The 22,409-nt window shown below is 42.6% G+C and overlaps 2 protein-coding genes across 2 annotated transcripts; one reads left to right on the plus strand and one right to left on the minus strand.

The window, feature by feature from the left end:
• The first annotated feature begins 61 nt into the window (after positions 1-61).
• On the plus strand, positions 62-3,291 carry LOC139121778 (neugrin-like). Its single transcript, XM_070686928.1, has 2 exons — positions 62-325; positions 1,435-3,291. Exons 1-2 carry the CDS (start codon positions 132-134, stop codon positions 2,240-2,242), a joined length of 1,002 nt encoding a protein of 333 aa, XP_070543029.1. The 5' UTR covers positions 62-131; the 3' UTR covers positions 2,243-3,291.
• Positions 3,292-3,340: 49 nt separating this feature from the next.
• On the minus strand, positions 3,341-22,273 carry LOC139121776 (GPI ethanolamine phosphate transferase 3-like). Its single transcript, XM_070686926.1, has 5 exons — positions 21,398-22,273; positions 8,247-8,415; positions 6,079-7,864; positions 4,745-5,142; positions 3,341-3,934 (listed from the first exon to the last, which is right to left on the minus strand). Exons 1-5 carry the CDS (start codon positions 22,147-22,149, stop codon positions 3,734-3,736), a joined length of 3,306 nt encoding a protein of 1,101 aa, XP_070543027.1. The 5' UTR covers positions 22,150-22,273; the 3' UTR covers positions 3,341-3,733.
• Positions 22,274-22,409: the final 136 nt, after the last annotated feature.

Genomic DNA, 22,409 nt, shown 5'->3' on the forward strand with positions numbered 1-22,409 from the left:
CACACAAAACAAGAACATGGAAATAAAGGTCACATGGAGGTATGGGTCAAAGGTTATGATCTCCAATCGCACCTCTACAGCACTCACGTGCGGAGAGTGCGCGTAGCGTAGCTGCACTGAACATACCTGATATGGCCTACAAGTTGGTATCATACCCACTCATTCGTGGTCTGTTTCATCTAAACAATTCAGTACGATGTATTGCAACTTCTACAACGTGTTCGTCCTATGATAAGGTGCTGGAGGATATGAAAAGGGCTACTACCAAGAGGGGGGTGCCGAGAAATAAAGACACGGATCCGGATTTTCTGGAAGCCGTCGAAAAGTGAGTGTCACGGGTTCAACTTTTTGCTGGTTTAGTCAGGTGGTTAGGCCATGGAGGTATCTGGTTAGGTTTCTTACGGTGACGTGACGGTCCAATAATATATATGTGAGCATAGGATTGAATTCACTTATGAGCAAAATTGCCTCCCCATCAAAGGATCGTAAGAGAGTGTTCAGAATTTACTACCGGGGAGGGGACCTGGAGGATTTTCAGGGGGACCACCCATTTCCCCAAGAAAAATTGGGAGGTGGGGGAGACAAAAACATCAGAATCCTTTAGGGGGCTAAGGAAAAACATCAATTAAATATTTGCCCAGAAGTCCTGATCAATAAAAATATGCATGGCTGTCAAAAATATCTGGTGAAAAATTTACAAATTTGATAGCTCCTCTGTGGAAAAAGGGTTGATTTTCCAATAAAATTTGTAGGTGCATCCAGAAGATCATGTGCATCAACACTATCGTGCCAGATTGTTGAAATATTGACCATAGCATCCTGTGTACACAAATTTGCCACAGTTAAGAAAGGATCTCAGTGTGTATGAATCAAGGAGAATTGTGGGTACAAACACACTTTGTGTAATGATACTAATACTTTTTCATTGATGAAAAAGTGCTGACTCAGTATTTTTTCACATTTTTATTACATTAAATAAGGTGGCATCTTTGTTATTGGATGAGCAGCTTCATACATGTCTATATCAGAAATACTACTTGTAGACGAATGTAATGAAATAATGATATTTTTATCCACCATGGCTATTGTTTTCTTTAAACATTTCAAATTAGCAATAAAGTCATGAGGGAGCTCATAATTGTGGGATACTGGATGACTGAATGTAAATCATCTCAAAAAGAAGATTGGGAACACCCATTTTACAAGCTACAACATATGTGATTTCTAGAAAAAGACAATATTCTTGGTATTGGGTAGTTACCCACCTTAAAAGTATTGTCCCAAAGGTTTGCAGAAATCATGAGCTTTTAGAAGAAAGAACTTTTCATAAATGATAATAGAATGGAGTGAAATTACAGGCCATTTACTTTATCTTACAAAGTAGGTTATGCCCTTAAATATTTAAGAACAAGTATTTCTGTTCTTTCTATCTAGGGAAAGAAGGCGACGTCAGTATGGCATGTTGAGAGCAAAAACTGAACGAGAACTGCGCCAACCAAAGGAGAAAAGAATCCTGACAAGAGATGCCATGAACCAAATCAGGTTTCTGAGACAAGAGTACCCTGATGAGTGGACCATAACTCGCCTTGCTGAAAGTTTTGGAGTTTCCCAAAATTCCATCATCAAAGTGTTGAAGAGTCGCTTCACACCCAATGATCGGAGACAAGCGAAGCAAGACAGTGTCGCTGCAATGAATTATGGTAGCCTTCCTCCTGGCAAAGTACGTCACACTTCATCACTGTCTCCAGGTACAACAGAACGTTATAGTGGCAGTGAGCTGGCATTACAGTCAAAACAAGAAAGGGCATTAGATTCACAGCATAAGCGTGAAAAATTCCCCAAAATTGGGACTTTCACGAAGATTGCTCTGACCAGCAAAGTTGTATTGGAAAAACTAGAAAACATGAAAATCAAAGGCGAACAATCAGCTGGTGAGAAGGCAAATGACAATGTCAAACTGAAAGAAGATGCTATTCATAGTCTCCAATCAGAAAAACCAGAGGTAGAGAAAGTTGGACATGATCAGGACACCTTTGACAAAGGTAGTTTTGAAGAGGAAGGAATGCAACCTACAGTCCAGGAATATGATCCTGAAAATGAATTTAATGACCCCCACATTGATGATGTAGACTATAATTTCCGTATGCGGGACATTTTGTATTTGGATTCAGAACGGATGAAGATTATCAGGAAAGGAAATAGTTTCTATGATGAGGATGGAAACTTTCTCTATCGTATTTAACATTCATGTTGATTGCAATTATCAGATTCACAGTGTCTTATTTTGAGGATGACAATCAAATCATATTCTGACAGAGCCGTAGTCTGAATCTTCCATAGTAACAGAACATATGTGCTTGAAGCCATGGATGTTACCAGTGGCAACATTAAAGCCATATTGTTCCTTTGAAAGCGCGGTCATTTAGTCATCACGTAGTTGTGAAAACACAGATTCTTTCTTCAAGAATGTCAAATTTTCTGAAAATGCATGTACTTGGGACAGTATGAATTGGGGTTTACAGCTTTGCTAGGTTACAGTGAACTTACTCCCGGTTTCATGCAATCAATGACTTTTAATTTGCAGGAAAACTGGTTGTCTTAGCCAATATGCATGTAAGTCTGAATAAAGCTCAGTATCTTACCATACACAAGTTTCCTCATTAGTGGTATTGTCAACAAGTAAAAATCTGTATTACCAGTTATATCACTCACAAATCCTCTCAACTGAATTGATATCTTCAGAATAAATTCTTGATGCCAAATGATGACTTCAGTCAGTATAGTCAGAAACAATCCAAACTAGCTATTTGGAACCATAGACCCTCTCGCTCAAGGGTCTGTGATGGATCAAGATACAGTCAAGAGAAAAGGTTTTTTTTCATCCACACATTCTTAGACTAGGTGAGCCAGCCCTGTTTATGTGACCTCAAGAAAATTTAAAATTGGCAATGCCCTTCACACAGAAGGAAATGATATCACTTGTAGGATCTCATATATGGCATATGCACTGAACAAATCCAGATCATCATAGTATTGCCGAGTGTTACAATTGTTGCTACATGTAAACATTCCTGTCTTTGTTATATTCATTTCAGCACTTTGATCTTGCAAGCACAAACAAATTGAACATAAAACCAGACTCACCCCAGTTCACTTTTGTAAGAGATGTTTGATGAGAAAGGAATTATTTTTCGTGGTCTAATTTGTAGTTCAGTCATTGGTATGCACATCTGATGAGAACAAAACCATATGAGAGTTTGAAGGGCCATGAAATTGTTATATGCAATATGGCGGATTTTATGGCCACACTGTATAAAATAATTAATCCATGTATAGTAGGTTTATTGCACTTGACATTATTTCACAACTTTATTTGCATATATGACAATGACTTCATAACAGCATCAATCTAATAAATTTGTACTTCATAAAAATGACTGAAATTTACATTTCAAGTTAAACATTGTACATCTTATCTATAAGCAATATCTTGATAATCCATAAAGTTACAAATCACAAAATTACAATACAAAATATCAATACAACCAGCTATTTCATCAGTATTTTGACATGATGGACATAGATTTTATCTTTTCCATCACAAATCCTCTACTTAAACATCACAATCACTGATAATCACAAGCCACTGACAATAATGCCCACAGTACTGTAAAGATTACTAGTTCATTTAACAAAAAATTGATATGGGATCACCCTTCAGCTGAAGATTTTACTATGCTCGATACTTCTTAACGAGATCTTTAAACCACTGAGATAAAACCCCGTCAATCCTGCTGATCATGAGGTTGACTAGGAAGAGAAGTGCCACGACAATTAGGAATGAGACTCCTTCAAAGACAAATCGCGGCGCAAAGATCTTCCAGACCATGAGATGTCTTCTGTGGATTGCTGCTGAGAACATTGTACCTAAAAACTGAATCAAAAGACAGAAACTGGTTTACAGTTGGGCCAGTTTGGTATGTACTGGGTAACTCAAAAATGAAAATTCTCTCTTCAAAGGAGTAATCAAATCCCTTTTGTATGTGAATATTGTGGTCCAGCAAGTTTGTCTGGTGGTCCAGTAGTCAAAACAGTTGAAAACATCAAGTGCTCCGCTGAGCTTGTTCGACAGAACTTCTAAACCACAGGTCCAGACAATGTGATCATTCCACACATTAAGACTAAACAATTCAGCCATATGCGGACACTCCAGTGAGCTTTGACCGCCAGCCTAGACCACGTAGGGTCAGAGGTCATGGAGCACCTGCACGCAGGTGAATCTTTCAATCTACCTACTCATCACTACAATGGATTTGATCACTTCATTGTACATCAGCAAAAATACAAAACATCACACACTTCATGACCAACAATGTACAAATAATTTCATGCAAGTAGCCACATAATTGGTGGAGGGACTGTACTCAAACTTCTTGCCAAAATTTTTCTCTACAAAAACTCCAGTTTGAATGTCACTGAAGCAAAGTGGGTACGTAAAGCTGACACCACCTGCCGATGATGGTCTTGGACGGGTCTTACTTGTTTACCCCTATTCCCAGTAAATGGGTCCAAAATCATCATTGACAAAGATGGATTTGGATCAACCCATGGTGGTGAAAGAATTATACATGATCTGAAAAAACCTCATGACATCGGAATACTAGTATTTTCATGATCTACATTAAGTTATTTGACGTATTTTTTGCCTTCTACCTTTTATAAAGGTTCAAAATGTCATCCATACCTTTATAGCTGTGACTGCTATGTACTTCAATGTCAATCTGAAGAGAGCAATATCCAACTGTCCTTCATTCTCATGGAGTGAAAATTCTCCTTTCCTGTCCTCCGCACTGAGGTTCTGCCTTGTCTTCTTGTCCAGTACCAGGTAGCCCCTCGAGAAAGGCCAAAGGAGGAGGAGAGGGAGACATACAGCCAACAGAGCAGGTCCTGCAAAGGTGTTGAATCCTATCAACAGAGCTGGGACGAAGTACAGATAGGTGGGGAAATCACCATGGAAACCGGTGAAGGCAGACTCAAAGCGTATTGAGGGTACTGTCGCTTGGTGACCAGTGGCAAAGAAATATTGTGATGACATCAGTGTCCACATGACCACAGCATACCATGGTGTATTGCAGAGAAGATCTGAAAAAACATAATTACAGTACAGGATCTTGATACAATGAATTCAACAGAAATCAGAAGAAAAAGTACAAACAATGTTTACCGTGTAGAGAATCTAATCAGTTTGCGAGGGCTCGATTGCGTGTGTCAAGTTTCAATTCTCGCGAGAGCCATTTATGCATGTTGTACACTAGACTAAATGACGTCAAATCTCTCGCGAGACTTGGCTCGATTGCAAATATGTACGACGGAAAGAACGCAATAATATGGAAGTAGACACAGTTTTTGTGAATCGCCGAGAGAGAAGCGCAGATTAAACAAAAGACTAAAAAACCCACGTTTTTTCTTTATTTTACCATATTTTTTAAACAAAAATCAGTTTCGCCACTGTGGCGAATTAGGATCGATTTTTTTCGCCACTTCGGATTTCAATTCGCATTGGCGAACGAACGTGGCGAATGGGCAGCACGAACACTGAGGCTGTTTTGTTAGCGGATACCGGGCAGAGATAAGCAGATAAGGCGGCGTTGGACCGCTATTCGATGTAAATGAACACACCTGTGACGTCACAGACGGCCAACCATGATCCCCGCTGCGGGCGTGACCTGAGTGTCGCAAAATGACCCCATGAAAGCCGCGCATAGAAATATAAAAAAAATTAACACTTGCGTGTACTTTTAGGTTGCAATTATGTTGCGAGTGTAATAGTATTGACCCCCTGGAAGATATTCAGTCACATGAACGGGACCATTTCACCACACCTTTAAATCTTTGACAATATGAAACCATGTAGATTACTTCACTCCGTTGGCAGTCTTACAATACAAGGCAAATATAGGGGAACTATGACACTAAACTATATCAGTATTCCGTTGGGTCCTGAAGAGTTTTATGAACAGCACTCTATTGAGACACTGAACTGGTGGGGAATTTAACTATTCACTGGAATGTGCTTACCTATCTGCGATGTGCCACTGGTATTGTACAACCTGAGTCGACAGATACATGAATATAATTCCAACCACAGGAACATTTGAATAAGAAGTATTAGCACTGAAGGTGCATATCCATCTCCAAGGAGGAGGGTTAATACCAACGACAGAATATCAATGAATACTAGAAAACTTGCAGAGTACACAGTAGCTAAGCCATAAACCATTGGTAAAAGGCCAGCCTTTTTTTCACCACTACTCTCATTGTCTCTCTGTTTACTCCAGTTAGATTTGATGTGGTTGAAGAACCTCTTCACAATCTGTGTTTCTTCTTCTCTGTGTATTGTCTGTTGTTCTGAAAATGAGGTATCTGCGGTTTCGTTGCTTTTGTGAGTGACGAAGAGAGTAAGGGGAGTCCATACGACAAGTGCCACACCGAGTAAAAAAACAACATAAACGACCCGTGGTAATATGATTTGCTGCCAGACGGGAAGACTGTCCAAGACTTTCTCTGGAAGAGCTTGCAGTGCCCAATAGAAAGACACACACACTGCAGCGAGTGGGAGTGCATAGGTGACGTACAGTTTACTGGCAGAACTACCATTCAGGTTCCCCAGATGACTCAGCCACAGCCTGAGGCAGATGGGTAGCATGCTCATGCAAGCCACCGACAGAAAGTATCGAAAGTTTTTCAGCAGAGTTCTTTCTGCTGCAATATTGGAGAGCGACTGAGAGAAGATTGAGTTTTCACACCACGGCTGCTGTTCTTCCCTGCAGACTCTGAAGTTTGCACTTAGTCTTCCAGAAATGGCAATGCCAAATGTTAGCATGGTTAGTACAGATGTCGGCTGAGTTATGTCCCAGGTCTTTTGTCTCTTTCTGAAACTTGTATGTCTGAAATTGCTGAACAGAACCACAAGCAAAACAGACTGAAACAAAAATACACACATCCTGTCTTCATTAACAACAAAACTGTTGGAAGTCATTGATACAATATACAAAACTACAATAAGAATTGCAAACACAGAATCAATAGATATGCTTTTTATCATTGTTTGTGGATTCAGTTTTAAATTTTTATCAAGCAGAATGTTGATCAAACTGGCTGATCCTGATGATATACTGAAGAGCAAGAGAAGGAAAGAGATCCAGTGTATTCGTAGTGATTGAATCATGAATATTAATCCAAAGCCAGCAATTAATACTGCAGTGCCACAAACAAGAATGACCTTCACTGCTTTATCAAACTTCTTTTTTGTTTCCTCCATAGGATGACCAACATCTACTTGATAGACTTGTAGGATGGTAAGAGTGACAGCCATAGAGAATATTCCAATTCCACATGTCATAGACAGCAGGTCAAATTTAGCCCAGATTCTCTGGCACATAGATTTTACTCCCGATAAATATTCCATGTAAAGGTTTTGAATAGCTTCAAGTTGAACTGCAGTGTCTTCTTCTTTCGCTGATTCCTGAAAAGACGCCTTGGATTGTAATTCGTGTAACATGGATTCAGCTGCTTCAAGCTTTTCTAAGAGTTGTGACGACTCGGCATAAGGAAATTCATCTGACAGTGTTGAGTATGAATCAATGTATCGCTTCACTTGATGTGCATTCAACCTCAAGGCTTCAATCGCATTGTAATGTATTGCAGATGTTCCCTGTGGACTCTGATGCGATGTTCTTTTGGGTATGTCTGTCGTGAATAGGTCTGTTATGACACTACCCAAATTGGAATGGGGAATAGGTGTTCCCAATAGTAGAGATATTGTAGGCACCAAATCTATCTGAGAGAGGGTGTCATGTTGTCCCTGCAAAAGAACGTATAAAAAGATTGAGCACTACCTATCAAGGACTTGGTCCAACTCTACCACACCATTTTGTCTTCCCTTTACAACCATTGCCGTTGACAATCCATGTTAGCTTATTGCAGTTTAATGTGAGAAGTGATAAATGTCAATGAAAGACTCTTGCAAATTTGAAAAACTGTACCAGTCTTGATGTCCACATTGAAAACAAATGACTTAGCAAAAGCCAAGTTCAATAGAGCTTATCAGTGACACTTTTGCATAAACAGGCCGCTATGTAATATTAGGAAAATGCAGAGTCCCTAGGACTGAGCACAGTGGTAATCGATAGGTTTTTGTTAGTAAATAAATCAACCTACATGTACCAATTACCATCAACAATTACCTGTGACTTGTCGAGGACAGAAGAATGAACAAGTTGTGATGGAGAATACACAAATAATGCAGCGTCAAGTTCATCCATACTGTCACCTCCATGATCTCCTGTTGTTGTCATGCCATGATCACCAAATACAAATAGCACTGAATCATCCGGCATGTGGTCAATAACATTCCTGCAAATAACAAAACAACTTTTAATTTTCATTGGACTGTATTAAAGCCTATAAATTGCACAACTGAATATAGTACTACATATCTTAGCACTCAATACATTGCTAAAAATCGCTACTTTTTTGGATGTGATAATTTGTTCGGATGTGATACTACATATCTTAGCAGTCAATATATTTGTAAAAAGTGCTCCTTGTTTGGCTGTTATATTTTGTTGTGATGCAGCACAAAAGTACTTACTGTACTGCTCACCGCAAATCAAGTTTTAGTGAAGTCATTCAAAACTCTTCTCAAATGTTACAAAAACAATCAACGGACTCAATGTGTGAACATGCAAATATACTTGTAAACATAGGGCCAAAGTCCCTGAAGCTACTATAGACATGGATACAAAATTGAGTGTTTCCTGACTGTATGAAATTATCTCACTAAGGTCATCCTAGGGACATGTAAACCAAATATTAAAGCTGTCTGACCAGCGGTTTTGAAAAAACAAGCGACTCAACAGTTGACAGAGCTCTGCTGTGTTAACCTTTTGTGACACATGTATTGATGAAGAAGGTGGATATCTTTGATAGCTCATTTCAGGATGGCCTGACCAAAAATGGAAAAAAAATTCCGTAAAAATACAGATTTGCATATTTCATCAGACTATATTAGTCTATAATAGCAAATAAACCAGAGTTAATTACATTCTAATTAAAGTAAACAAGACTTGCTTAAATCAAGATTAAGTCATAAAAAACAGCATATCTGTCAGGTTATAAAGAATCTTGAGCTGGTTACCTTTATCAGTATTTTCATCCTATTAACCAAGCACATTTTAACTTTCAAATTAACATTGTAAGTAAGTTCTGTTGAATAAGTTGAGACTGTACGTACTCAGAGATAGCACACTGAAGAGACAAATGTTTGAAACTTAAGAAGTTCAAGGTCATCAAAAGCATTATAAGGAATCATGTTACACTTTCATTGCACTGTTTACACAGATTGCATAATTGCTATAAATAGCACATGAGGAATCTTACAGCCAAGCTTTACCATAAAAACACTATCACTTTGACCACTCTTTTAACCCTTTTCCTGCCAAGTCGGTGAAAATCCGCTTGAAATTCGGTGTAGCCAGAATCTAAGCACTGGTGACCGTTATTCTCCCAACCCGGTGGAAATCGGGCCCTTTTTGGGTACCCCCTTTCCTGCCAAGTCGACGGCACTACGTTTTGCTATCCCCTGTGCGTTTAGGGGTCATCTGAGGAGAGGTTTTCTGACAAGGAACGCCTTTTCCCCTCGAAATGGGTTCGCAGGGAGTCGATAGACAGGGAAAGGTGCAGAAACCTGTCCGCCAGTCCCCCACACCCGAGGGGGGCTGGTTTTTTTTTACCGCTTTTTAGCGGACTTGGCAGGATAGCATGGTGACGTTTTCTCTGGCGGAGTTGGACATACTTGGCTGCCTGGCACTATAGAGATTGCTGCCGAACTTGACCAACTCGGCAATGCTAATCTAGAAGGCTACCTCTTGCAAACGACTTGGCAGATATGCCGATGGTGCGAGACGAAAGTCACTTATTCAGTTGTGCGTGACTGAAAATGAGAATGTATTTTTGACGGGACGGCTCGACTTGTTCCTCCGATGGAACGGATATGAACGACTCGGAAATACCATTACAAACTGGTGTCTGACGTACTAAGCTGGGCTTCAGCTCTGCAAGTTCAAGCCAGGCAACGTCCTTCACTGCCTTGGCCGTGCCATTCAATGGACGTAGCTTTGGATTTTTTATTTATTCCATCGTCCGAAGTATTGGCTCTGGTTTGCAGGCAAACGTATCCTCTTGCCGACGCATTGGTAACTACGTACGCTGTTTGCGTACAGAGAATTCAAAAGGGCACATAAGGTCAATGCGTAGTCAGGCTACGGGGATACCGCCTGCATTTAGCAGGGACTGCTTTTGTTATGCAAACCAGCTAGCAGTACAATATGGCTGCCAGGCATGTGGACACGTTGATGGCTAGAACAATGGAAGCATATTGCGTTGCACCCGTGCATTGCAAAAGTGAACTGAAGACTTGGGTGTAGTGACTGGTTATCACTGTTAGCTGCAGCCCAAGCCATGTCGGTACAAACCCGTACCTGACTGAGGACCACTCGATTAAGTCAGTAATGAACGGTAACACTCGTAAACCAACTCCCAACTGAGCTGGCTAAACTACTTGGAGCTGTGCTTCAATGGCTCAGCCATGTCGTTAATACAACGGCAAAAACGTAGTTTTTTGTGCTACACTGCCTAGTCGTTGAAGGTACGTATTCAATTGACCCTACCCTGGGGAAACAGGACAGGTTTGCCGGTGCGCTGCACCCCTAGCACGACCCTCAGGGTCTCTGACTAACAGACGAGTGAGGTGATGTTTGTGCCTAGCGGACGTGCGTAATACTGAAGGAGTTTATTTCCGAAAAATAAACATGAAACGGCAATAAAATGACGCACTCCCAGGGGCAAACAAAGCCGGTGACCTCAATTTTTTTCTGCAGTAACCCTTGAGCTCCTTCCCCTGTCTACGGGCATGTAGAAATTATCAAAGTCTAACACGTATAAGTACGGCTAAAACAACCCTGAAAATGGGCGATTTCTGCCAAAATGCCTGGCAGGATAACATGCAGGAGAGCCAATTTTTTGCAGGCACATATTATGGGGCGGTTTTCTACTGACTTGGGAGAATAACGGACAAGGGCGCTCGGCAGGAAAAGGGTTAATTGACCACTCTATTTTTTTCCTCAAAAAGTAATCTAATTTTATCCTTACAAAGTCAACCATAAATGGAAATTAGAACTTTCTCTATCTCTATTTATTTGACCACCCAATCATGACAAACTATTATGAGCAATTTCTTTTAGATAACATAAATGGTGGTTCAGAATATCAAAGTTGGGATTCAGGAAAGTTGCCTTTACATGTTTTAACCCTTTTCCTGCCAAGTCGGTGAAAATCCGCTTGAAATTCGGTGTAGCTAGAATCTGAGCAGCCACGGCCGTTATCCTGCCAAGGCGTTGGAAATCGGGCTACTTTTTGGTACCCCCTTTCCTGCCTAGTCGACGGAACTACGTGTAGCAAACCCTTGCTCGCGCTAGGGGTCGTTCGAGGACAGGTTTTGGGCGAGGAACGGCGTTTGCTCTCGAAATGGGTTCACAGAGAGTCCAACGACAGGGAAAGGTGCGGAAGCTACCCAGCCAGTCCCCCACCCCGGTGGGGGACTGGTTTTTTTGGGGGGGACGAGTAGCGTACTTGGCAGGTTAGCACGTTGACGTATTCTAGCGGAGTTTGGGTTAACTTGGCTCTGAGGCACTACATAGATTGCGGCCGAAATTGACCGTCTCGGCAACGCTAATCTGTAAGGCAACCGCCTAAGACCGCCTCAGCTGGCGGTGCAATTTTTTGCCAATGGTGCGAGACGAAAATCACGGACTTGGTCCTGATTGACGGGAAGTGCGGACGGATTTGACGGACTCGGCTTTCTCCTAAGGCAACCGCCTAAGACCGCCTAAGCTGGCGGTGCAATTTTTTGCCAATGGTGCGAGACGAAAATCACGGACTTGGTCCTGATTGACGGGAAGTGCGGACGGATTTGACGGACTCGGCTTGATTAGTCCCTGACATGGAACTGATCCGAACGGACTTGAGCGACATTTGTGAAGGGTAACCACCGCTTTTAACCGACTTGTTACCTTCTCGAAAAGACTACCCACTCAGATGTCGGACGTTGTCGGCTGCACTTGGCTCTAGACGTTCAAGCCGTGCAACGAAACACACCGCCTCAGCCTTGCCATTCAGGAACATGGCCTCAAAATTTGATACCATTGTTCACCGACTTGGCGGCTGCGGTTAGGTGCGTGACCGTTGTTCACCGACTTGTTACGCCTATGTTGTCCCTGTGAAGTTCGGCTAACGGCCGAGTCTAACGGGAGTTGGCAGACCTGTGTTTGGTTTATACCGTAGTATGACCGACTCAGGTAGAGGTACCTGTCGGTATATTCCGAGTTTTACGCACTCGGGCGTCATGACGGGTCGTCATCACCGCTGATGACGTAGACGTGCTGGCCACGTTATTTGAAGGAGCCATGTTTGCCCAACGGACGAGGCCGAGACAGCCGTTGACAATTTTGGCATCCTTCATCTTTGACCGCCTTAGTTTGGGTAAGCCGCTCGGCAGGCGACGGTTATGACCTAAACAAGCCGCTGAAGCACTGTTCGTTGCCGTACAAGAACGAGACGGCCAGTCCATTACTGCTTAATGGGCGATCTGTCGGGTTGGCTTGTCACCGACTTGGATGACAATACGCCCTGCGCAGGCGTACTTAGAAGGGACATGAGGTTAAAGATACGGGTTTCCCACCCGTACTAAACATGGGCTTGGGCCAACGTCCTTGGGTGGCAGGTGCGCATGCCACGTACCCAGCTGGACGGAATGTCAAGTTGAGATGCTAATGACATTGACTATGTTATGCTAAGTGCTCGAGGGATTTGCATCGCAAATGAGTATTATTAGCATATCAAATGGTGCGGACAGGCAATTTACATGACGGGTAGGAATGTCAGCGCCGGTTGGTGGACTGATTGCCGTAGGTCCATTATAATAACAGGTGGATGCATATATTAACACCCCTGCGTCCAATCATGTCCAGGGCTTTGTTTCCCTGTGGCTTTAAAAGGGAGGGACCTGCTAGTCTGTCGACACTGTCCAGACATGAGCTTGACGGACCGCAAAAGTTTTCTGAAGGCGAGCAGACGACTGAAGCTCAAAGATGCAGAGTCTCCGGGCGGTAGTGGTAGCGATCGTTGTGATGTCCCTAGTAAACGTTCTAAGAAGTCGGGCAAGAAACGCTCCCGTAAGGCGAAGCCATCTCCGGCTGAAAAACCCAGTGGTAAGCGTAAACGTAAGAGTGATCGTTCTGCCGATGAGGATGATGACGGGTCACCGGTCGCCAGTGGTTCTCACCCGGCTGCTCCGGGAGAGACTACTTCACCTGCAGAGACTAAATCTGCTCTTGTGGGAGATACTTCACCTGCACAGACTACGTCTGCTGCTGCTAGTGAGACAGTGAGTAATGAGACGGCTGATGCCATTGGTTCTCCCCGGCTGCTCCGGGAGAGACACCACCTGTTGCTACTATGAGCCCTCATCCTGCGTCAGGAGAGGTTCCTGTGCCCAGTGCGAAAGAGCTTGAGTCCTCGTCATCAGCAGAGGCTGCCGAGCCCGCTCCTGCCATAGTTTCGTGTGCTGCGATGTCCCCGGCCGAAAAAGATAGTGCGGAGGGTTCGTTATCAGGATAGCCCACCTGATTTTGAGCCAGATATGATCCTTGATGCCGCTACGGGCGAGTTCAGGCCCAGACGCCCAGACGACGGTGATATCACCGCTGAGTCCGACTCGGAGGTTGACGAGGATGCGGCAGAGGACGATGACTTTTATGACAGGCAGTATGTAGGTGAGGCAAGCTCTGACGACGATGATGACGTTGCTGCTGTGTTGGCGGAGGACGACACCCCTCCTGTCTGGCGTATGTCGGAGACTACCGATGCTAATATATTTGAGGAGACCGATTTTGACCATGAGAGAGGACCAACTTTCACCTTGCCCAGCCACGCCCGTGAGCTCGATTACTTTTTTAAGTTTATTCCAGCTACACTGATCAGATTGGCCAAGGACGAGACTAATAAATACGCCAAATTCCACCAGCGACATATCGCTAGGAAAATAGATAAATACTGGCGTAACGCTGACTACCGAGAGGTGCAGGCGTTCATTGGCGTCTTAGTCTGTATGGGTATCGACCGTAAATCATCAGTGGAGGATTATTGGTCTAGCGATCCCTTTCTGAGAAACCAGGGTATTTCTACTGTGATTACCCGCAGTCGCTTTCAGCAGCTTATGCGATACTTTCATCTGGCAGACCCAGAGAACGATCCACGTCGTGATCCTGATGAGGCACGCCGCCGACGTCGGTGTCAGGAGGATCCCCTGTATAAAATCAATCCATGGATGGAGCCCATAGTTGACCGGTGCGTAAATAATTATAAGATGGGTAGAGAGATCTCCATCGACGAGGGCATGGTGCGATTTAAGGGCCGTTCTAAATTTAAGCAGAGATTACCGCATAAGCCTGATCGAGACGGTTTCAAGATATGGCAGCTGTGCGACTCCACCACTGCATACATCGCTAACTTTGCACCGTACCTAGGTGTGAAATATCGGGATCGGACTGATGGGAGACGGCAGGAGCGAGGTGTGGTGAAAAGAATTACGATGGAGCTGGTCCAGCCATTCTGTGGATATAATCACAGCCTATTCTGTGATAGCCTGTTTAGCACGGTCGTTACTGCTAGAGAGCTGATGGAGACCGGGATCTACATGGTCGGGTGTTTTCACCCGCCGTAATCGTCGCACCATGCCCCCTCAATTAATTCCGCCGGGTAAGAGGAAGCGCCTTCCTCTGTCTGTTGGGGATATGAAAGCCACGACCAGAACGGACTCTCGTCTTAACATCACTGCTTATCAGGATAGTAACGCTCAGGTGCTGATCTTGAATACGGTCTATCCACCCTTGGAGTGCGTGCCAGTGGGGGAGGGAGACGAGCGGCGACAAGTGCCTCTGTCGCTGTATAATTATCGCCGGTACATGGGAGGCGTCGACCGAGCCAACCAGAAGCGCAAGTACTTTCACACTGGGCGCAAGAACCACAGATGATGGACATATCTGGCATGTTACCTGATTGATGTTGCCCTGGTAAATGCATATATATGCTTCAAGCATGTACACCCTGATAGTAAGCTGACCCATAAGATGTTTCATCTGCGTGTCGGAAACAACTCATTGGCGGTTATTGTGGGCGATCGCAGCCCAGTGTGAGAGAGGTCGAGGCCACTGTTTCTCTTGCCTCGTACATCAATCCCAAAATCAGCCGATGCACGTTGTCAGCCGTTTGGAGGGGCGGCAGAAATGCTGTAAAGTATGCAGCAGAGAGGGTAAGACCACTGCGAGCGGACGACTGTCTGAGACGTCCAAAGGATGTAGTCTGTGCGGGGTTCATCTTCACGAGGGCGAGTGTTTTTGCAGCTTTTCCATCATCGCATGATGCTACGAGGTAAGAGGAGCATTGGCGTGCAGACCTCTACTCACACAGCCCCGACGACACCCATCAGCAAGAGAACCCGACGTAAATAACGACAGGGACAGCTTCGCCTAAGAGTGGCTTGACTGTATTCTGAACACGGACCATGATCACATTTTGAGCACGGTTGTGCCGTTTGTTTGTGCTTTACGATCCCGCTGATTGTAAATTGAAACACGGATTATTTTGTACAATCCCCCGATTGTAATCTTTGTAACACGGACCATGCACTCGGACGTCGAGACAGACTCTGAGATTTATTATTCGGCATAATGTAAATTATTCCCGAATAAAATACTATCTATGGATCGCATATTTTCGTTTGTTTTGTTTAGACGGATTATTTTGTACAATTCCCCCTATTATAATTTTTGAAACACAGATCTGCCACCCCGATTGTAATTTTTGAAACACGGACCATGCACTCGGACGTCGAGACAGACTCCGAGATTTATTGTTCGGCATAATGTAAATTATTCCCGAATAAATACTATCTATGATCGCATATTTTCGTTTGTTTTGTTTTTTACCCCCACTTTCGTTTTTGGCAGATCCGTAAGGACGCTATAGTAATGGATGAACGTGCGTTGTATCACGTGGGAGGGGCACAGCCCAACGGAGGCTGTGCTCGTGCGACGTAGACGTTGTACAACCATCTGTCGTTGGGGTTAGTGCATAGAGCAGTTGCACTGTCCAGAGCTAAGGTGGTACAAAACTGCACCTTAGTAACAACTGCACAACTAACGTGTTAGGAAACGGTAACACTAACGAGCTAAGTGTTCACTGAACTGGCCAAACTACGTACACGCCTTCCTTCAATGGCGGAACTATGTCGTTGACACTACGTCAAAGCAGACTGCACTGTGCGACTCTTCCAAGTCGTTCAAAGTACGTGGCCAAGTGACACAACCCAGGGGAAACAGGACAGGTTTGAGGGTGCTGCCGCACCCATAGCACTAACCCCTGGGTCTTCTACTAACCCACGAGAGAGGTGACGTTTCCCCGGTGTGGCCGTGCGTGCCGGCGAACGAGCTTTACTTCCGCGAAAGTAAGCTAGAAAAGGGCATAAAAGTGCACGTCCCCCGGGGCAAACAACGCCCGTGACCTCGTCATTTTCTGGACACAACCTCATCAGCGGTTGCCCCTCTATACGGGCATGCAAAAATTTTTGAAGTCTAACACGTATATGGTCGGTAATCGTACCCCGAAAATGCGGTATTTTCCCGCCAAATGCCTGGCAGGAAAGCGTGCAGGAGAGCCTATCTTCTGTAGACACGGAAAAGGGGGCCGGTTTTGACCGACTTGGCAGGATAACGGACAGGGGCGCTCGGCAGGAAAAGGGGTAATCCTCCAAGATGGTAAGCATTTCACTATGAACTGTCAAAAAAAGTTGAACTTTCTACTAATTCCACACTAAAATTATTTTGGCTTTAATGATTTCCTAATTAATTCAATTATTTAAAATCTTATTAGTTATTTTTTTCTGGGTGAATTGATAGGGTTTATACCACAGGCTCTAGAGTCAATGCAGGCGAACCGCTAGCCGCCACTGATACAATAAAAATCAAAAGGTGTGTAACAGCGGCAGCCATGCACGGAGCCCGAGTAAATTTCAACAGACGGTTTCGCCCTCTTTTATCTCAAATACAACATGCTTATTGGGGTCGATCGATGCTCCAGTTCATCAACTTCATAAAAAATCACACCAATATCCAAAATCTCTCTGTTAAGTCCATGAAAAAGCTGTGTTTTCGGAGCAGTGTCAGCTAGGAAACGCTGTTATCATACATGACCCACATTGACTGGGGTCAATGGTCATGACCCACAAGGGGAAGCTTGTGATTGGATGACGGTTTTACGAACGTAATTTCAAAATATCGGTTAACTTTCACTTGTCCACCCCTCAAGCTTCGCTATGGCAGCGTATTCATACTGGTAAGTAATATTTACAGTTTTCCTCATTAATGTTTTCACTTCTTATCTTACTTTGAATGAAATTTTCTTTAACATTCCTGACTTGTTGCCATACCTAACAGGGGGTTTGCACCTAGTGCAAGTGGGAGTGGAAGCATATATTGTACAGGCTACTGCTATAGTATTTTGTTTTCATTTTGATCATGTGTAGTACAATGTGAAACAAGCGAAATTCGTGCAAGCTCTAAGAAACATTATTTTCTCTACGCGAGGACTACTTTAGTTCGTCGTACCCTCGAATTAAACTTGCCGATTCTCTTATTAGATAAAATTATTTACATGGTTTACAGAAATCTTTGTGACGGCGTCAGATATAATGTGGAATACTATATTTCGTTCGTATCAGGAACTCATAGCAAGAACTTCTTGTACTGTTGCAAATACGAAGTTTTCTTAGGTCAAACAAAAAATATTGTGCTGTTCCGATAACCCGAACTACTCTATTTTTTATCTGCCGACCCTAATTTTTTTTGGAGCTACGTAAACAAGGAACTAAAAAGAAAACAAAGAAAAATCCGTAAAATCACACGTTCGATACTTGGCATTTGATTTTTGCTTGAAAGAGGGTGTCTTATTTTTTCCTTTATATACCTATATGGTACATTGTGATCTGGAAATGTTATGGCCAGTGTTTGAGCGCCCTGAACCCCTGAACAATGCATATTTAAAAATAAAAATATTTTGTAAAAAGAAAAAAAAAATCCTGCCGACGTACCTGCCTTATTTTTGAAAACCATGTTATCTGAACAGAACAGCACAATTTATTTTCTTTTTTTGGCCTCAAAGATAATTGCCAATTTACAGTGATACTCTACGAGGTTGCTTGTCAAAATTCGCGGAAATCATTAGAAAATCTATAAAAAAAATACTATTTTATAATAATTAGTAATTATGACCACGTGTAAAAGTGTCATTCGACGTTACAAACTACTGCTCCACACGCACGCAACGTCTGGTTATCACATGACAACAGCGTGCGGAATTCACGCTAACCCGATGGTCGGAGACCAGCAGTTTCCATGCCGGACGTACCAGTAACTCTTGAAATATATCCTGCTGTTCCTAAAGACGGGCCAGTAGCTTTTCCTATTGTACAGAAGTTTACCAGAATGTTTTGCTAAGCTAAATACCTGACAAAATTATTCAAAGATACGGTACTGCATCAAAGCGAAAGACGTTACATGTGTTAGGGTGGAGATCTCGTCGTGATCATAAAAGAATAATTAGCGTATCGATCGAGTTGCATGTGTCGAGGTAAACTGGATTTCGATGACACTTCAACATTATATGATATCGGATATTTGCAGCTACTGGGCAACACAATATCGAAATTAGAATTGTTTGGTCAGATCATAGATCCTTGACTAAAACTAAGGTCAGATTTATAAGATGGTGAAACCTCCATATACATTGGATATTTACCCACCTTTTAGACAAGTCTAGTATCGTATAATTAAAGTCGGACTATCGAAGTCGGGCCTGGCTAGACCGCTGGGCCAAATCTGTAAGGTTTTGATCTCCCAGATATACATCGATTATTTACCCCGATTTGACAAGTATAGTATCGAAGTTGATGCCGCAATGATGAAGTCGGGCTTGGCAAGATCTGTGAGGTGGCAATGCAAATCTCCAACATATATATTGGACGTTTGTCCCGAAATCGCCGATAAACATCGGCGATTTTAAATAGACCACACGTGCCCGAGACACGAGATGAGTCATTCTGGTGACGATATTGGGGTCCCAATCGCCGATAAATATCGAGTAAACATCTTTGATTTCACAGTCATTCCAGAATTGCCTAGCTATAAAGAGTCCTAAAATCGCCGATATGTATCAGCCTGGGGTAAAATATAGGCAATTTCTCAAACCCGTCGTGCAGCAACAAGAGGCAAGTCATTCTTGTATTGTCTAGTATCGATTTTAGACCAGATATATAGATCGTTACGATGACGGATACATGTCGGACGTCAAACGTCGATAGTAAAAAGTAAATGTCCGATATTTAAACATTGTGCATGGTACCGTCTTCATTGACCTTGATGGCCATTTGCTTCAAGTTGGTCACTGTAAAGATTACGCTTACATTTTAAATTTGTGATTTGTCTTTTAATGTGGGTTTGGACATTTCAGTATTATTTCTCTTTATCAGTTGACCTAATTTTTTGTATTCCCTTCATTGACTTTAATGATGAGTCCCTCAAAAGGGAGAAGTCAGAATCGTGAGTCAAGTGTTGTATTGACTCCATTTGCGTGTGATCCGGCGTTTGTGCTGCCAAAACTTACCCATCCCTGATCGGAGTTCTGGATGCTTAGCATTTCTGTGTTGGGACGTGTTTCAAGCCCACGCTTGTGCTCTTTTTCTCAATGTTAGAAATATTTGTTGTGAAAGGCTATTTTAGGAAATGAAAACGTTTATGTGTAGTGCTTAACCTTTTACTGATTTCATGTTTTTCAACACTGAGATCAGTTGCCCCAACTTTCGGTTTTGATAGTCATCTTCATTTGAAGAATTAAAAAAGAATAAAAGAATTAAAAGGCATAAAAAAAACAGTTTGATGTTAGGATTTTGAAGTGGTGTCTTTATTTATTTTTCAATCCCATCATATTCTTGGCCCCTGGACTGAGCGCAGGTATATATCTCCACTATATTTGGATTTGACCTGATGATCGGACCAGTTGATTTCCTTCAGGGCCAGTGATTTTTTTAAAGTTACTGGCCCGCTGGGCCAGTAGAGATTTTGCATGAGTTTCGCACACTGCATTACAAAGACGTTACGGATACTGATCGAACGTAATTACTTGTAACTAAATCTCTCGAGTGTAGCACCCCCTGAAACGGATGACGTATCCCTTAAAAGTAACAACCAATCAGAACATTTCGTGATAGGTCAATGTGGGTCATGTATGATAACAGCGTTTCCTAGCTGACACTGCTCCGAAAACACAGCTTTTTCATGGACTTAACAGAGAGATTTTGGATATTGGTGTGATTTTTCATGAAGTTGATGAACTGGAGCATCGATCGACCCCAATAAGCAAGTTGTATTTGAGATAAAAGAGGGCGAAACCGTCTGTTGAAATTTACTCGGTCTCCGTGCATGGCTGCCGCTGTTACACACCTTTTGATTTTTATTGTATCAGTGGCGGCTAGCGGTTCGCCTGCATTGACTCTAGAGCCTGTGGTTTATACAGTACAAGAATTACATATAATGTACGTCAAATTTTGACCAAAAATGACAAAAAAATTCCTTAAAAATACACATTTGCATATTTCATCACAATTTGAACAAATCTAAGTTGGGTTATCCCTAGGGACCTGTATACCAAATAACAAAGCTGTCTGACCAGCGGTTATAAAGAAGAAGATTTTTCACCAAAAACACCTTTTTTGGCATTAATTTGCCTATTTTCAACAATATCAAAAAATTAAAAAAAGTAGTTTCTCAAAATCATATTTTTCATCTACACAACAAATATCAAATCAGTAAGTACTGCGGTTCTCAAGATATTTGAGTGGACGGACTCCTCACAAACGGACATACATACATACATACATACATACATACATACATACATACATACATACAGACTGACGACGGACGCCGGACGGATACCCATCCCAATATAGACTATAGTCTATAGTAGCTAAAAATGGTTATGTCAGGATGTCATTTTATATACACAGCTGTATAAGCTACGGTAAAATAAAATGGCATCATGACAAGAGAAAATAATCCATATATGTGGGAAATGTGTGGTGCCATGTAAGCAACACTGTGTGCTGCCTCCTCCAGACTGTTGCCATGACACTTTGTGAGACTGTCGCCATGGCGACAATACTCACCCGATCACTTTATCCATCTGCGTGAGCTTTTCAGCCATTGCTGGATGATAGGGTCCAAACCTATGTCCACAGTGGTCAACACCAAGAAAGTGGGATATCAACAGCATCCAATCATGCGCTTTTAATTCTGGTATAAGATGTTCAATTATTCCATTGTCCACTGTGTGTAAGTCTTTGACATTGAACGACGGGTAGGGAAATGATTTTTTGAACTTTCCTAGAAAGAGAGACTCCCATGTGTCGTCTCCCATGAATGTTATATTACCACCCAAATGGGCAAATTGATTAATCACATTGTCCTCAACTATCTCCGAAGATGCAAAGTTACTCCCGGCATCGACAAAGGTGGGGAGACTACCTGTGGTCAGCCCTTTTAGCCTTTGCATTGTTGTGGTGGGTGGGTCGGCGAGAAATCTATACAGTCTTGAGTTCACAGGTTTTTCTGTCAACAGTTTGTGCATCGTTGGCAGCTTGTTTTGGAATGGCAACAGTTGATCCTCCTCTACGGATGTATTGTATACTGTGAAGTCAAATCTGAGGGCATCTATGACCATAATGATTGCTCTTTCATATCGTTTTTGCATCCAACACCCGTGGCTGAAGTTTCCCGGCTTCCCTTGAAGTTGACAGTCACTGTGGATAGGGACTTCCAAACGTTTCAGTAAGAATCCTTTGGTAAAAAGGACAATGCCTGTAATGTACAATATAGATAGCCATGCAATGATGAAAAATGTTGCTCCTTTGACCCTCATCCTTTCAGATTTCCGTAAGGCCGAAGAGTAACATAAACATTGCACTTTAACATCAAAATTAATTGAATTTACACATCCCAATGGGCGCAGCCATCTTGAAATAATTGGTTGTTGAGGATTAACTTTCTCCAATGATATCAGGGACCGGTGTGGGTATCCCCGTAGTAAGGCTTGTCTACAACAACATAGGGAATTTGTTGTAATACTTCTGGCAATTAAAACAATCTGAACCACGTCCAATCAATTCAATTGCTTGAAAA

The sequence above is a fragment of the Ptychodera flava genome, chromosome 21, assembly GCF_041260155.1.
Source record: "Ptychodera flava strain L36383 chromosome 21, AS_Pfla_20210202, whole genome shotgun sequence".
NCBI classification, from domain to species: domain Eukaryota; kingdom Metazoa; phylum Hemichordata; class Enteropneusta; family Ptychoderidae; genus Ptychodera; species Ptychodera flava.